General features: G+C 37.9%; 1 protein-coding gene, 1 long non-coding RNA gene and 1 pseudogene across 6 annotated transcripts in view; 1 reads left to right on the forward strand and 2 right to left on the reverse strand.

Annotated features, from left to right (window-relative positions):
- The window catches only part of LOC101041302 (origin recognition complex subunit 3 pseudogene), a 29,988-nt pseudogene extending 26,874 nt beyond the window's left edge, over positions 1 to 3,114 (reverse strand).
- Positions 3,115 to 7,672: 4,558 nt separating this feature from the next.
- DAAM1 (dishevelled associated activator of morphogenesis 1) overlaps positions 7,673 to 18,156 on the reverse strand; it is a 190,174-nt gene continuing 179,690 nt past the window's right edge. For all 4 annotated transcript variants that reach the window (XM_074393177.1, XM_003924387.4, XM_074393176.1 and 1 more), the window contains 4 exons: positions 17,936 to 17,996; positions 15,152 to 15,283; positions 11,420 to 11,590; positions 7,673 to 10,371 (listed from right to left, as the gene is read on the reverse strand). In XM_074393177.1, the coding sequence (XP_074249278.1) occupies positions 10,162 to 10,371; positions 11,420 to 11,590; positions 15,152 to 15,283; positions 17,936 to 17,996 (574 nt within the window). In that variant the 3' untranslated portion in view covers positions 7,673 to 10,161. The remainder of the gene's footprint in view (positions 10,372 to 11,419; positions 11,591 to 15,151; positions 15,284 to 17,935; positions 17,997 to 18,156) is intronic.
- LOC141583534 (uncharacterized) lies at positions 8,015 to 15,157 on the forward strand. Of its 2 annotated transcripts, none has more exons than XR_012516185.1 (3): positions 8,015 to 8,094; positions 10,431 to 10,609; positions 15,079 to 15,157. It is a non-coding gene; the product is annotated as an uncharacterized LOC141583534 (long non-coding RNA). The 2 variants fall into 2 exon arrangements; XR_012516184.1 differs by having other exon boundaries at positions 8,020 to 8,094; positions 10,428 to 10,609.

Here is an 18,156-nt window from a genome sequence, read left to right on the forward strand (position 1 = left end):
TGAATGTCTCTAAGGAAAGGGTACTCAGTATCTTATTAGCCTGTTCAATTGCTGATTAGTTTTAGGAGTTTGAAATTTCTCCATGGGTTAAATAAAAAATGAAATCAATTGGTTGGTCACTTTTACCCATTGATTGTTACCCTGGCTTCTGGTGAAATACAGAATAAGTTTTCTTTCTTTTCAAATATTTGAGGACAGTTGCTTATCTTTGTAATATTTTGCAGGAGAAAAGTTTCTTGTCAGGGGATGCTTCTGAGTCAGTCTATAAACCTCCTCATCAGGATGCACTTTCATCTGTCAGTGTTGCTCTTAGAACATAGTATCTGTGAGACACAACACTCCAGCTGTGTCCACTCCAGTGAAAACATCAGTGGGCCCATGCATTTAGTTTGATTTTTTCCTTCCTCCTCTTCCAACCACACTCTTCCTAGGTCACCACAACAGCTTCTACAGGGTAAAGCCATGTTCATGTCATACATTGATTTTATGACAAAATCAATGCAGGTGGTTTTGGTGCAGCCCAGATGAGTCTCCAAGGATCAGCGTTACCACAGCTACCTAGTACTGTAAAAGGAAACCTAGGAATGAGCCTCATTACTGCTGTAACATAATGTGCTCTAAGCAATTGCCCTTCCACCTTTCCCCTTCTCAAACAGCCAGGGCAAGAAGCTCAAGTTCTTGGCTGTAGCTGATAAACGGTGTGATGAGAACAGTTTGTTTAATTCTAGTTAATGAGTTGGCTGCAGTAAATTCCCAGCAACCAGGAACTGGGAACCTCAGAGGCAGGGCTACAGCATCCTGCAATGGGAGGTTTTAGGGCTGCTCTGTCCAGCTTGTAAAGTGTGAAGCAAAGGTGTGCGGGAGACTGACCTAGGGTCAAAACTCATGTCTGATAGCAACAGAGACAACTCTGGAACTTGGGCCCTAGTGTGTTGCTTGGCTGCTGGTGCAAGACAGCAGAATAGGCAGATGGAAATTTGGGATCCAGCATCTGTGGTGTGTACTTTAATAGCTGTAGATACTTTCCGGATTGGTCAGCATCTCTTTTGCACAGTCCAGCAGGGGAAAAGTCAGTGCCAATTGTGCTACAAGCATTACGTGATGGAGGATTCTTTCCCAGTGCATTAATTCTTTAGCAGTGAGCCGGGTAAGATAGTAGGGCTTGCATGACCCCCTCCTAGCAGTGCCTTTAGCAGACATTGGAAGCTAGCTTTTAGTGTGAACTCACCAGCCATAAAAATGTCAGGTCACTGAACAGCTGCTGCTCTTCAGGGTCAAATAGCTCACATTCAAGGCAGAAAGAGAGGGCTGTTCTCTGTAAAAGGCATTTTAAGAGAATTCCTAATAATGAAGTCTTCTGATGAGGTAGTTTAAAGGAAGGAAGAAAGGGAGAGAGGGAAGGAAGAAGGTTGGGGAAGGAGCAAGCAAAGTCTTTTCTTGTGAACCTTGTAATGACAGTCAGCTTGCAAAAATTATCTTAAACTGGAAATCCAAAACGTTTATTATCTGAACTGCCTGAGAGTGACTAGCTCACTAGTGACAAGCCCTCCTTATTACTTCTGCCCTCTGACTTCTCAAGTAAAGAGTTAAGATATGAATATTAAGGTCCTATTAGTCTAAGAGTTAATCAGGACGTTTTAGGAACGGGGCTGAAGTCTTGAATGGTGGCAGTCTGCATGGAAGTCCAAGGAAGTATTATGAAGAGCCACCCCCACTGAGCTGTTTAATTGAGATATATCCAGATGTGAATAAACTGGAAAAGTCAAAAGAGCATGAAAAGTTGCCAGAGGGAGTTCACCTGAAGCAGCCAGTGTGTTCAGAGGAGTAGGATGACATGGCCTGATTGGTTGGAAAAGTTTCTTGGCTGTGTATACAGGGACTTTTCTTTAAGTATACTTTATGTTTTAGAGTAATTTTAGGGTCACAGCAAAACTAAACAGATGGTACAGAGATTTCCCACATACCTCCTGCCCCCACACATGTAGCCTCCCCTGTCATCAACATCCCTGACCACAGTTGTCCCTTTGTTATGTTTGATGGACCAATACCAACACCTAATTATCACCCAGCGGTCATAGTTTACGTCAGGGTTCACTCTTGGTGTTAGGTATTTTATGGATTTGGGCGAATATAAGATAACAGGTAGAGTATTTTCACTGCCCTAAAAGTCCTCTGCTCTTCCTATTCATCCCTTCCTCCTCCTGACCCTTGGTAACCACTGATCTTTTCCCTGCTTCCCTGGTTTTACCTTTTCCAGAGTGGCATGTGAGTGGAATCATACACTGTGTAGCCTTTGCATACTGGCTTCTTTCACTTAGTAATATGCATTTAGGACTCCTTCATGTCTTTTCACAGCTTGATAGGTCATTTCTTTTCAGCACCGAATAATATTTCATTGTCTGAAGGTACAACAATTTATCAGTTCACCTACTGAAAGACATTTCAGTTGCTTCAAAGTTTTGGCAATTATTAATAAAGCTGCTATAAACATCTATGTTTATGTTGTGTTGACGTGAACTTCCAACCTGTTTGAATGAATTGCTGGATTGTATAGTAAGAGGACATTTAGTTTGAAATGTCCAAACTGTCTTTTAAAGTACCTGTAACATTTTGCATTCTTACTGGTAACGAATGAGAGCTCCTGTTGCTCCACATCCTCGCTGGTGTTTAGTGTCGTCGGGGTACTGGGTTTTGGCCACTCTAATGAACGTATAGCAATATCTTGTTGTTTTAATTTGCCTTTCCTTGATGACATATAATGTGGCACATTTTTTCATATGCTTATTTGCCATCTGTATATCTTCTTTGGTGAGGAGGCTGTTCAGCTCTTTGGCCCATTTAAAAAAATTGAGTTGTGTTCTTAATGTTGAGTTTTAAGAGTTTTTTGCATATTTTGGATGACAGTCCTTTACCTGGTGTGTCTTTAGCAAATATTTTTCCGCAGTCTGTGGCTTGTCTTATCATTTTCTTGACTGTGTCTTTTGCAGACCATAAAAGTTTAATTTTAATGAAGTCCAGCTTATCAATTCTTTCCTTCATGGATTGCGCATTTGGTGTTGCATCTAAAAAGTCATTGCCAAAGTCAATGTTATCTAAATTTTCAATTTTCTCCATCTCCAGGAGTTTTATCATTTTGTTTTACATTTGAGTCTGTGATCCATTTTAATTTTTTGCAACAAAATGTGAAGTCTTTGCCTAGCTTTATTGTTTTTGCATATAGATGTTCAGTTGTTCCAGCATTAATTTTTGAAAAGACTATATTTGCTCCATTGTCTTGCTGCAGAATTTCAGAGACTGGAGAGACTGTTGAGGTTGCAGAAAGAGTTTAAGTGTATACCAGCCCATCTCAGAAAGAAAATGGCTGAGCCACTAACAAAGGCAGGGCTTGACTTTTTATATGTGAAGTACACAGTGGCTCCAAAACAAGTTTGTAGGTGTAGAACAAAGGCAATTTATAAGCAACGATAGGCACCTAACTTAGGCTTATATATGACATTGCTATGCAACCCAGATGTTTGCTATCTGTAGAGTCTAAGGATTCTAGCACAGGCCTTGTCTATTGCCTTCTGCTACAGAGCCCCAGAAGGCTGGAGTCCTGCCTGGTTGGGCATTTCTTCTGACCTTCGCTGTGTGACAGAAACTTAGTTATCAGCTATAGAAAACAAGAATATAGGAATTTATAACCTTATAAAACTTGCAAAGCAGGATGCAATTCCATGGGAGGGGAAGGACTCAAGGAAGTTTGCTTATGAAATAAAAGTTTAATTTCTGCTTCTCTTTGGTGCATTAATTTTATTTTTGTTAATTTTTCCTCTTCAGTCTTACTGTTGCTCCTTTGGCAAAAATCAATTAACTATGTTCATGTGGTTCTATTTGTAAGTTACTTTATTAGTCTATTTTTTTCATCATTACCACACTCTCTTGAGTACTATAGCTTTATAGTATGTCTTGAAGTAGGGCAGAATAAGTTCTCCAACTTTGTTCTTTTCCTTCGATATTGTGTTGGCTATTCTGTATCTTTTGCCTATTTATGTAAACTTTAGAATCAGTTTATCAATAAAAACAAAGTAATGCTGGGATTTTATTGGAATTGCATTGAATCTATAGATTAAGTTGAAAAGATCTTGACAATATCAAATCTTCCTATCCATGAATATGAACTATCTCACCATATATTTGGCTCTTCCTTGATTTCTTCTATCGGAGGTTTGTTGTTTCCCTCATATGGATCTTGTATATATTCTGTTAGGTTTATACCTAGGTATTTCATTTTTGGGGTGTGCTCATATGAATGGTATTCTGTTTAATTTTAAATTCTACTTTTTCTTTGCTGGTAGATAGGAAAACAATAGACTTTTACATATTAGCCTTGTATCCTGCAAACTGATTTTCCTAAGCTGCTGGTAGTCACGCCTTTCCTCCCCTGTATGTGTCTTCCGGAGTCATTGCTCAGCATGACAGCATCACAATCATCACCTCTTCATCCTAGAAGAGTCAGCATAGGCCCCAACCTGATTAGACTTAGGAAAGGTTCTCTACACTGGAAGTGAGAGTGAGGATATTAACAATAAATGCTCATGATTACATAAGGGATTGCAGATTCCTTTACCGCAGAAATGTCCTCATATGACCATAATGGGTGCAAATGAAATGGTACTAAAATCAGTACCATGAAACCATTTCCTTTCTTTCTTCTCCCAGCAAAAGAAGCAAGAGAATCAGAGAAAAACAAACACTTTATTCAAATGAAATGAAAAAAAAAAAATCATACTTAGGAACTTGTTTTTCCACACATTAAGATTTGATACAAATAAGGTCTTCTTTGTCTGAAAACTCTGGGATGCAGTCCTGTGCTCATTTGTTTGATACCATGGAAACATGTAGTTGATTGCAATAGATAAAAGCATGTTAGGGAAGAGAACAAAGGGCAGGTTTGACATTTTCCACAGGAGTCAGATAAATCATTCTGGTTGGTATTTGCTGTGGAAAACACAAAATAACAAGAAACTTGTGCCTCCATGGGCCCCAAACTTTTTCAAACATAAAGCATTCATAGGCTGGATATGAAGGCTCACACCTGTAATTCCAACACTTTGGGAGGCCAAGGTAGGAGGATTGCTTGAAGCCAGGAATCTCAGAACAGCCTGGGGAATATAGTGAGGCACTGTCTCTAAAACAATTAGAAGAATTCACAGATTTTAAGTCATCTCTTAATTATGGACTCAACAGGTTTTTAGACTTGAGTTATTATCAATAGGGGTAACAGGGATATATAGACTTAAAACTGTATCTAGACCACACCGAAAATAAGCACATAACTCGACATAGTGATTGTTATAAACACCCCATGTGAGAAGCTCTAGACCCCTGACTTTAATTCTCTCCACACAGTTCAGTGGTTCTCAAAGATATTGTCTATGGAACTAAATAGTATCAAGTAGCTGTTAAGCCTTGGAAGTTGCCAATTAGGTTTTCCACTTGATAGGAAACAGCTGATGGTGTTAAAAAAAAAAAAAACACACAAAGTTTTCCCTTCCAGAACTCAGCCTTTTGAACACAGTAATGCATCACATAGCAACATTTTAATCAACCATGAACCACATATATGGCAGTGATCCCATAAAATTATGGAGCTGAAAAATTCCCTATCACCTAGTAGCATTGTGGGGCAATGCATCAATCAAGTATTTGAGGCGATGCTCGTATGAAGCAAGCTACTGAGCTACCCATGGTATAAAACTATAGCACATCCACATGAACAGTACATAATACTTGATAAGTGAATATTACTAGTTTATTACACATTTGTTATTTTGAAGTACACTCCTTCTTATTAAAAACCAAAGTTAACTGTAAAACAACCTCAGGCAGGCCCTTCAGGAGGTACTCTAGAAGGCATTGCTATCATGAATGACAGCTCCATGTGGGTTATTGCTCCTGAGGCCTTCCAGTGGGACAAGATGCATAGGTGAAGACAGTCATATTGATGATCCTGACCCCATGTAGGTATAGGCTAATGTGTCTTAGTTTTTAACAAAAAAAGTTTAAAAAGTTAAAAATTAAAAACTGAAAAAAGCTGAGAATGTAAAAAAAATATTAATACTTTATGCATTTAAAGTTATTACAAATCAAAACACTAAGTTAATAAAAGTTATAGTAAGCTAGGTTTTATTAAAGAATTTAAAAAATAGTGTCGCCTAGAATGTGCAATGTTGATAAAGCCTATAATAGTGTAATGTCCTAGGACTTCACATTCACTCACCACTCACTAACCTGGAGCAACTTCCAGTTCTGCAGGCTCCATTCATGGTAAGTAACCCATATATGTGCACCATCTTAAATGTTTTATATGGTATTTTTACTGTATCTTTTCTATATTTAGATATGTTTAGATACACAAATACCATTGTTACAATTACCTACACTATTCAGTGCAGTAACATGCTGTGCAGGTTTGTAGCCTAGGGGTAATAGGTTATACCATATAGCCTAGGTGTGTAGTAGGCTATGCTATCTAGATTTGTGTAAGTATCCTCTTTGATGTATGCACAACAATGTAATCACCTATTGGCAAAATTTCTCAGAATGTGTCCTTGTCAAAAGACACATGACTGTAGTTGTGTCTATAGTATTTTAATAAAGATTATCCCCTTGCCTAACAAAAAAACCCCACATTAGGCTATAGAAAAGGGGCAATATTCTGGATGGATCTCAGAACTTCACCCCTCGATCAGAATCACATTTCCTTCCGTGATAGTTTTTTTTGGGGAAACTGAAGACATTAAAGCATATGATCTGAAAATTTCACATTTCCCTCCCTTTCTATTAATACACCAAGGTCAACTGAGGATCTAGGTGGTTCTGTATATAATTCCATACCTGAATATACAAATAGGCAGTGGCTCAGCTTGTGGGTTAGGATATAACATTTGCCTAACATGCAGAACAGTCTCTCTTATCTGAATGTCAGCTCCACAGAATGTTGTTACTATGCAGTTATACAGTGAGTTGATAAAAAAAACAAGATGGTCAGCTATTACAAGAACATCATGAGGAGTTCATTCCAAAGATAAGAAGAATTATCTTAAAATACCAAGCAGTGTGTGCACTGCTTGGGTATTCTATCAACGACTGGAGCAGTTTGTTTCCAGCTTGACCTTAAATTGAGCTGGGGGTGGCTAGGCAGCAAAAGTGATGTAGGAAAAAGGGAAAGCTTCAACTTTCAGAGGATACTGATAAAACAAATTTCTTGATCTGTACAGGTGCCATTTCCCACACTGACCTGTATCAAATTAATTTTTAATAAGAAAAAATGCCTCAAACCAAAATAGGTTTTGATTCTAGAGATCAGAGATTATTTTCTCTACTCCAGTTAATTTCACCTGTAGCCCTACTATACATGAGTTATGAAATTGTATAACTCATACATAAACCAAGTATAGAAAGAGGTGCCATATGATAACCTGAGCATATCAAAGGCTGCCATAATAGTAAACTGTATTCTTCTAGGTTTAGCAAATACAGGCTTAAAAACACATATATTTCTGATTCAGTGAACAATTTGCAAAATTGAAATTCAAAGGTGAAAACTACAAAGAAGTTTGATGACGCTGTTTTAATAATTCATAGAAAGCATATTTTATACCCAATGAATTCATAGAAAGCATATATGTACACCCAATGAATTCATCTCTTTATTGCATATTGCTTTTTAAAAAAAATGTACAGTCTCATAACACATACATTTTTTTTTCCTCAGTACTACCTAACAACAGTCTTGCACCTAAAGACTAAGTGGTTCCAACTACTAAGCTAATAAGATACAAGACATATAATTAAGTTTACAAATTATGCATTTTCTTTTTGGCATTAATTTAAAAAAAAATAACTTTAAAATACACGCCCAAGAGAGAAAAGTGGCTACTTACACCAGCACCAATCTAAAAAGTGTTTTTTTTGTTTGTTTTTTGTTTTTTTTTTCAACAATGGCACATGGAATTACCTGCACACAGTTTTCTGGGAAAGAAACCAAAAACGGAAATGGCAAAGGAGGCCCACCAGGATGGCCATATCAAAGAAGAATGATTAAAAGGGGTAAGAGGGACATGCTACACAAACTTGCTCCTTTATGTGACTTTCCCTCCACCTGTCTATTCCTTAAACTGTAAGACAAAGCCATTTTCAAAATACAGTTCCAAAATTGAGCCACACCAAATTTCTCCTGCTACAAATAGAAAAGAATATACATAGAGGCACTTTAGTTAAGGAACAGACAAAACCTTCATTATATTCCAATCTTCCTCATCTCCAACCCTCTTTGAGCCAAGTCTCTATCCGCACCTTTAACATGGTGTTATTGCAGACCTGGGCTAACTCGGGATTGGGGGAGTACAACCTTTGCTTTGTATTTATGACTGTTTTATTTGCTAGTCACTTATTTCCATATAATGTGTAGAAAGTCACTAAATTTGCAATGAGAAAAAGATGTAAAACCACAGCTCTTGACAACTCTTAGAGCACTATTTCACAGCTTTCACATAGCGCAGATACCTCGCCATCTGTGCTAAGCATTATAATTTATACAAATTATTTTTAAATAGTATGATTCCTGTACAGTGTACACATTGGTATTTTATTCATCCCTTAATAACCCCATTAGAACATAAGCTCTTTGGGGGCAGGGACTCTGTCTTGCTTACCATTGTAGCCTTACTATGCCTGGTACATAGTAGGTACTTAATAAATATTTGTTAATTGACTGAAAAACTCCATTTAGTGAGTAAATAATGTTCTAGTGCAACAGGACAAACTACTCTCTCCACAGGAAACCCAACCACAACAGGATTGATAGAAAGAAAAGAGAAAATGTTAGCCCCATCCCCAACTACAAATAAATAAATCAAAGCCAAAAAAAAAGTAACAGTCCTCTTCATATATCACATAATTTAAGGATATTAAGAGTTGGTAGGTTAATGGTAAGCATCTATATTTTCTAATGTTGTTTTTATTCATGTCTCCCTGAGAGCTTTATTTTTTTTGGACTGAAATTTTACAGGTAGCTTTACTGACATACAATTTTAAAATGACAACATATAAACAGCAATCACTTCAAATATACTTAAATAGATCTGGGCATCTCTGCTGATGTTGACATTTTGTGCATTCTTTATGTGTCCTTTAGTCCAGACCTATATTTACAGAAAATGCAGCTTGTCCTACAAAACAGAAAATAGAAACTATAACAAAAAGGCACCCCATTAATTTTTTTTTTTTTTTTTAGTTATCTTTAACCTTTCAGAGAATTCTTCCTTTAAGTCTTGGGTGAGATATTTTTAAGGTTTATATATTTATATTGTTAGAACAAGCACACTCTGGCAATGTTGTTCTTTAACAAAAGCATGGTTTGCATTTAGATAGTGTTTTTTCAAAAAATCTGAAGAAATTATCAAGAGCACTTGGCAGAGATAACTTGATGAAATTAAGGGAAAAAATTGATGTCCAACTTTTAAATATACAAAAAATTCTGGTTGACATTCTACATAATTCAAATTGTGTGCAAGATGTTCTCAATAAACATTTATAGACTGTATCCCCACACCAATGTCAGAAATTCTAAGCCCGTCCTATTACTGATGTGATGCATCAACATCACATTGTCAGCTATCAAAAACCATTTTAAATCTATATTTTTCCAACTTCAGTTCCATCAATGAAAATAATTTCAAAGGATATCAAGCTTGGAAACCATAAAATATTTTGCAAGCTTTTTTTTGTTTGTTTTGTTTTTCCTCTGTTTTGTCTTTGAATCTAGGGAATGTCTCTGTTATCTCTTTCAGGAGATAGTATTGTGCTTCTGAACAGTCATGGTGTTCAGGGAAAGAAAATGAGCCACACTCAATGTGAATGCATACACGAAAGGTTTCGGAGCACATATGTTAACATCTTTTTAACCATACGTATAGGTCTCCAGACAACACTCAGACATCTATATACATTTTTTAATATGTACACACATACATTTACATACACATACATTCAAGCATTCACTCACAGATGAAGGAAGAAATTGCCACTGTTTGGATTGCAAGGCAGTGTAATGAAACGTTCTAGTCACTTTAGAGGGCTGCTAATGAGCTTTCTAAAAAAAGTATTCATGGAAAATTAGAAATTAAGTTTTGTGACTGGTCTCTCTCTGCTGCTGTCGGTCATCTGGTTGGTAATGCGTTTACGATTCCGTTTCAATTTAGAAAGATCTTTGTCAAACACTTCTCCTGAGCGTAAAGCTGAAACAAGGTCATCAAACTCTCCGCTTTCTTCACTATTCTCTTTAGCTTTTCTCATTTTACGTTCCCTTTCACGTTGTTCTTTGAGCTGCAAATAGAAACAACTTCTTAGAGACAGGTCAAAATATTGCATTTTGTTTTCAGTAGAGATGAATTCTGCAAAATACGGTAATGCTCCAGACACCAAGCTGTGCTCATCCTATAACCCCTTTGGATGTCACAAGAAAGGGGTAATTGGAACCTGGGTCTCCATTGTGGAAGCAACAAACACCACCACAAAGTAACCAGTGCCTTGTAGTTAGAGACCCTCACCACCTAGATTCCAGGTAAACTGCATGATATTCTAGTTAAAATGAGAGCAACTGAGGCAATTTGTGTTTTTGCTAATGGAAAAAGAAAGTATCACTATTACACAGACCCCAAATGACTAAAGCAAATGGTCATCAGGTCATTTTCCTTCCATCAAAGGCTTAGCTTGTGTCTTCTGTGGGAGCCTGAAACCTGATACACAACAGTTACTGTTATTAAAAGCCAACTAATACATACACATTGTAGATAATTCGGATAAATCAGATAAAAGGTGGGGGAAACATCTTTAATTCTACTGTAAACTTTTTAGAGGTTTCTCACACCACTATTTTCTGTATGTATTAACACATCTTAAAAAACAAAACAAAGATTTCATGTAGAAATCACTTTGTAAACTTTTATATATCATTACATATTATTTGAATACATGTCTTTTAAGGACTGTATAAATATTCCATTATGTAGCTGTTATATAATTTAAAACTCACGCCCTATTGGTAAACATTTAGGTTGTCTTTTGCTTGGGGCTATTATAAAGAATGCTGTCTCTTTTGTTGTGCAAATTTGTGATTATTTCTTTAAAATATTTCTAAGAAATTGAATTCCAGAGCAAAGGATGTGGATAGATTTTTTTTTTTTTAAGGCTTTGAATATACATTGTTGTCCAGGAGAAAGAACACCAATTTAAGGTCCCACAGAATTCTAGAGACTACATTGAAGGCTTCCTTCTTGCCAGCAGGTCAGAGTGCTCTCTAAATACCTCTGAAGCTGGGCTGCAGCCATAGAACTTCTAGGAGGTGGAATTGGTGAATTAATCATCCTCTCACCTGAGCTTCCATGCGAGCTCGACGCTCTTCTTCCTCCTTTCTCTTTCTCATATTTTCGTTTTCTTGTTTGGCTTCTGACACAGCTTGAAGAAATTGATCAAATATGCCAAAGAACTCATCTGGTTGTATTTTGCCAGCCTCTTCCCCAAAGTGCTTCACTGCTTTAGTAAACTAGAAAAAAGATGGTTTTCAGAAGTTAATGTTTCATGAGAATTCCATAATTGAATATAAATAACATTAAAGACTAAAGCCCAGATTAAGTCAAACATACATTTTGTTTACTTGTTTACTTTTATTTATTTATTTTTTGGAGATGGAGTTTTGCTGTCACCCAGGCTGGAGTGAAGTAGTGTGATCTCAGTTGACTGCAACCTCTGCTTCTTGGGCTCAAGCAATTCTCCTGCCTCAGCCACCCAAGTAGCTGGGATTACAGATGCACACCACCATGCTTGGCTAAGTTTTGTATTTTTAGTAGAGACAGGGCTTTACCATGTTGGCCAGGCTGGTCTCGAACTCCTGACCTCAGGTGATCTGCCCACCTTGGGGTGTCAGTGTTTTGTTTGTTTGTTTGTTTGTTTTAAATAGGTGGGGTCTTTTATGTTATCCAGGCTGGAGTTCAGTGGCTATTCAAAGGTATGATCACAGGAAACTACAGCCTTAAACTCCTGGGCAATCCTCCCTCTTAAACCTCACGAGTAGCTGGGACTATAGGCACGTGCCACCACAACCAGCTGAGTCAAATATAACTTGATGGATTTTAGTGAGCCTATATTTATCTTCAGCTGCTGAACATGTCTATTAATCATTTCTAAAGTAAAAACTTTAATACTCCTCAGCTTTTTAAATTATTCCTGTCTACCTTATTTAAGCTTAACATATATGATGACCTCCTATGACTTTTTATTAACAGTAGTAAAAACAAAATATTGTGGGGCACAGCACCCCAGACATAAAACTAATAGCAAACTCGGCAGGGGTAGGGAAACTTGTACTTTTAACTTTTCTTTGAAGTAGCATAATATCATTTACTGGTGCCATATGGTAAATATAGAAAGCAAATGGGGGCCGGTGCCTCTTAGCTGCTTTTCCTAATCATAAATGCTGCTGCCATTGCTCGGTTATTTTCTGAGTCTCAATGAGAAAACAGTAACTGAGTATGGAATCTTTAATGCAACCCAAAATGTATGACAGAGAGTACAATTTTATTCCAAATTTTTTGTTTTAGAACCCCTTTCAATGCCAATCTTTTTTATTTTTAAAAGATACTGGGCATTGCAATGTTACAGGTCCCAGGCTGGACTCAAACTCCCAGGCACAAGTGATCCTCCTGCCACAGCCTCCTGAGTAGTTGGGACTACAGGTACACGCCACCATGTCCCAGTGTCAACCGTTTGATAGCCAAAATGCAAAATACCAAGGAAGAAATACATATAATTAGATAAAAATATATGTATACAGTAACAACAGTATACCCTGTCTCCCTTTAGTTCTTCCAGGAGTTATCTTCATAACTCAAGATAGTATGTTTTCAATAGTTTTAGCGGAATTATAACTGCCCAAATAATATACAATGTCAGTCAAATTGTTTGTTAAAATTATGCTTCTGTCTGTAAGGATCTAATGCTATCACTCCTAAGCTACTAAGGACAGTGTTCCTAGCTTCAGAGTCAAATACATTTTTTCCTATGCCCAATCAATTACTTAACATTTTCTAGTTTTTAATTTTCTTCTTATTTAGACCATGCTGTGTTTATGCAGTACCCCCGGACAGTTTATAGTTGGTTTTATTTTTATTGGTTTATTTGCCTTTGTTATATTGTTAGGGTCTGATATTTCAGTAATACTGTCTACCTTAAAATATTTTCAACATTCATTTTTAAATAAAACAAGTTCTGGCTGATAAGTATTTATATATATATTTACAGTTACTATTTCATATGTTTAAATTTATTAACAAAAGTGTCCTTTTTACCATTTCTGTCTTCACTGAGGAGTTGTTTTCAATGTTTTACTTATTTGGAAATAATTCTATTAGAAAAGAGTTATTTGGGCAAAAACCTAACATTCTTCAGACGCCATATATATTGCTTTAGCTTGCTCCATGGTTTTATAAGCTAATTTATAAAAGTTCTGGAATGACATTCAAGTTCGCATACTTCAAGCCACCCCGAGTGATCTTTTTGTCAAGGAATTCTAGTGATCATGATGTCATGTATGTTTAAATCTTAGAAATCTAAAGAAAACCAGACCCAGATTAAAGTTCCACCCTGTAAACACACACACACACACACACACACCCCACCCGACTCAGGGTGCAAGGGACAAATCTACCAGGTCTTTAGCTTCTGCTAGAAGATCTTCAACATCATAGAGGCTTGGCACTGGCTACTGTGATGAACAAGCTGACAACAGCCAGTTCACACACAAAAATATTTGAGACCCTTGATGAAGTAGGTGCTATATTGCTCAGGTGGGATATCAGGACAGGGGGAATCTCTTCCTTTATGAAGCATAAAATCTAAAGTGGTAAGGCATACAGAAAAAATGGATGGGGGCTTTCACAGTGGAGGTCTGAATGGTGGTTACTGACATGCGTTGACTGATTTCCACTGTGGGATATCAGAGGTTGGGCCTCTAACAGCAGCTATTTGAATATATATTGTCATTTATTTAATAAGGCTCAAGAGGAGATTTAATGTTGAGATAGGCTGATGCATGTCAACCGCCTACTTCTGAACTTTAACTGGTATATGTGTATATTCACGTAAACAATCATCCATATCTACAACCAAACAGGTGACCAGAAAAAAGTAACATCCATTTACTGAAGTTTCGAAACAAAAGATTCAAGTAAAAACAAAAGAGTGTTGTGGCAACTGAGAGATGAGTAGAGGAAAAGAACCAATGGGGTGGGGAAGGGTGTTAATATCATTTTAACGAATGAGGAGAAAGTGAGAGACTTTCATGTATTGAAAGTGTACATGTATTGTATATGAATGTGAATGCATTCTGGTAGAGAAAACAACGTGAAATAGAGAGGAGTGAGGTGACGGTGAGGAGCTAAAAAGTCTTGCTTATTAACCAACAAAAATTTCTCCTCTAAGGGAACATAACATTTTGAAATAGCATAAATCATAAAAATGTCTTACTAAAAAAAAAAAAAACACACACCTCTTGCAATGAGACTGTGAATTAAAATGCATCTCCTTTAGCAAATTTGCTGGAGATTTACACAGGTAGTATCTTGTCCTCCAAGCCTGTATCTCAGATGAGCACATTACGTAGAGGTAATCAGGCACATGGCTTTAGTCACACCTGAACGCACATTTGATCCCGCCCCTGGTTTTCATCATCTAGTCTTTTCTGGTTCCTAGAGATAACATTTTCTGGTTCCTAAAGATAACATCAAGCCAGTTTCAACCAAGAGAAAACTATCAAAGTATTTGCTGGTCTTCCAACACTCAGAGCCTTCAAGGTCTTGCTAACCTAAAGGCAACATAGGCCAGTCAGACATAAAGGGTGTGTTTTGATTAACCACAGTCTTGGAAATGAAAACACACCTATGTCATACAAAACAATGGAATCTGGAAAGTAATTATCTACCACTTCATTTCCTGCACCATGAAGTCTGGATCTCACTCTTGCTGTTTCCCGTGCAGAATAATAACTGAAAGTATCACAGTGAAGCCCAGCCCTGTCGAACAACACTCAGTGTGCAAGCGGGAAACTTACCAGGTCTTTAGCTTCTGCTAGAAGATCTTCAACATCAGAGAAGCTGAAGCTCGCTACTGTGATGAACTGGCTGACAACAGACACAAACTTATCTCCGGGTTGTGGGGGCTGAGACTTCTGATATTCCAGCTCCTTAAACACAGGAAATGAATAATATCAATGAAGGCTTCAAATATAGACATGAGACACACCTTGTCTCATATTTCACATGCCTTAAGTTTAATAAATCAGAATGGCAAACACATCAAAACTTGTTCTAAAACATTTTGTTATTATACTGTAGCACCCCTGCCCTCATTCCCACCATGCCAAAGCTATGCTCATGTGCACATGCATATTTGCAAATAGCAATTTACCAATCATCTAAATACGTCATCTATGTGATTTCACTTTCAAGTTTTAGAAAGCAAGCAGGTTTGCATGTGGATAAAATTAACAGAAGTTAAACAAATAATGGGGGCAAACTGAACTCTAAGGGCTTTTGAGTGAAAGTAAGAGACTCTGATTGTCAATATTCCATGCTCAGAATTCTGGTGCCTTGATTTTTTTTCTTCTTTCCCTCTCAGCCAAGTCTATTTACTTCTTAAACTGTGGGATGTGGGTCAGTAGAATTTTGGCTGTAGCATCTGGCACCATAATCTACCATTTTTCTCTTGTCTATACCGTATGGTTTTTGTGAACAGGCCTAGAGGGGAAGTTGTCTCTTGCTAATTATCCATATTCCCCATAATCACAGCAATGAACACAGATGATACAAATCTAATGTTAATTTAATCATTGCCAGATGCACATTCTTATTTAAAGCCCACAACATCTCTATGAGTGAGGCATCACTATTCCCATTATACAAACAAGTAAATTAAGGTTTGGAGGGATATTACTTGCTCTGAAGTATTGCTGACCAGTGACAGAGCCAGAATTTGAACTCCGGCCTGCCTGACTCCAGAGTCTTGGTAATAACTATGTTGTGTACCAATTGACTTAAACTGGATTCTCCCTCATTTTCTTGTATTGGCAGAGATCTTCACAAGCAGGAGAGTAGGGGTCACAGGCTAGGGGTTCTTACACAGCTCTACCACTGATTTGGTTCTTATCTATGGTATGCTGCTCTGAGCCTCAGTTTATTGATTTTTTTTTTTAATTTAAAGAGGGCAATATCCACATCACCACTAGACTCAGATGAAATAACGGAAGTGAAAACTCATCAATTATGGAGCTGGCTCTGACTGGAAGAAATTGCCATGATTCTAGTACTTTGGCCTGGAAAGTGAGTGTATCTGTGTTCATTGTGGGGATGGGAAAGGCATTTGAAGTGTTTTATTAATGTATAATTTTATAAATATTCATCTCTGATGCCTTCTAACAATAGACTTAATTTGTGTAAAGCACAATTAGAACACATATATACTTGGCCAGGCCAATCTCTGCCCCCTGCTATTTTCTTACAATACAATGTCCATCTCCAGGAGAGGGGGCCCCCTTCCCATAGAAAGTGTGATGCAGTGTATATGACCCAATGGACAGAGCGATTTCAGCAAAACTATCCTTTAATAAAGCAACAACACAAAATTCCCCTGGAATCCCCCACACCAGGCCTTGCTTTGACCTGGCTCAGAAGCAGGGGTCACAGCCAGGCTTTAGGGCCATCATAAGGACCATGGATCCTCTGGGGCTGGGAGAAAAAGTTCAATCAGTTGATTTTTTTTTTTTAATACTGCCCCCTATGTTAAAAAAAAAAAAAAAAAAAAACCTCACATGCTCCTTAATTTTTTGAGAACAAAAAAATTAAACATTGCGACGTTAATTTTTATTAAAGTTATGTCTTTAATGAATTCAACTACTTTCTATGGTAACTGAGCAGGCCCGAGCGATGTGTGCTCTGAGCATGGTCACCAGGGACGCTGCTCTGCCAGCCTGTTCTCATCCCTGCCCCGTCTCTCGCTGGCAGCTGCATCTGCACAGAACCCACAGGGCACTATGCCAACAGGCATGTTTCATCCTACCAGCTCCAGTCTGCCAGCCTGACTGGTTTTCCTTCCTTGGAGGCCTGGGCCCAGGTTGTCTTGTATGCCTGGGATAACCTTCCTCCTATGCACCTAGGATAACCCACCCTCCTAAGCCATAGCTCCAACAACTTCTTTTCCAAAAGAGACGCTTCCTCCAATAGGGATCAATTGTCTGACATGCCTCCAAAGCACCCTCAACCCACTGCCTTCCTTAAGGCGCCTCTGTAATCACTGCTTATCTGGATGGGGCCAGGCTGAGGGAATTGGCTGCTCCGATTATTACACCTGGAGGACAAGGATTCTGGGTCATTCTGACCCTCGGCTAGAGCATGGACTACGGTGTCTGCTCAGTAAATACTCCCCGGAGGACCAACTCAAAAACAACAGAGAAGTTCTACTGCTCTACTGAAAGTGAACACCATATATTAACAGCACTTGGAAATTGAGAGAGTCCCTGAAGCTCATCTAGCCCAACCTACTCATCCTGATGAATCTGCCTCACAGATAAACTGGTGGCATGCTAGGTCCAATTTCCAGTTCTTGCTGCAGTGACTCACCCATGACCTGTGCTGCCTGCAATCATGCTGCCAGGCTGAACATAACCTGCCTTTGCTTCTTGTGGTGGTGGTTTTTTTTTTGTTTTTTTTTTTTTTTAAATTAATACCTGTTTATCCTGGGCATACCACATGCCAAGACAACCAGCAACTCAGCTGCTGGAAACCACCAGCACTAGAGATAGCGAAGAGACTAGGAATTAGAACAAAAAACAAATACTCACTGTCTCTACTGCTTTCAAGCCACTTCTCAAGGTACTGATTTCTTTGTCCAGCTCAGTCATGCTGTTGTAAATAGCAACGTTTTAGCAATCAACATGTGACTTACACATACTAAATATAAGTTGGGTTTAAATATTTCATGCTTGGAAGTCCATATTAGTTTAATTTAAATGTTTAAAATTCCCTGCCATGCTCAGGTCTCTAAGACAACAGTATTTTAAAC

This window comes from Saimiri boliviensis, chromosome 2, assembly GCF_048565385.1.
Source record: "Saimiri boliviensis isolate mSaiBol1 chromosome 2, mSaiBol1.pri, whole genome shotgun sequence".
Lineage (NCBI taxonomy): Eukaryota > Metazoa > Chordata > Mammalia > Primates > Cebidae > Saimiri > Saimiri boliviensis.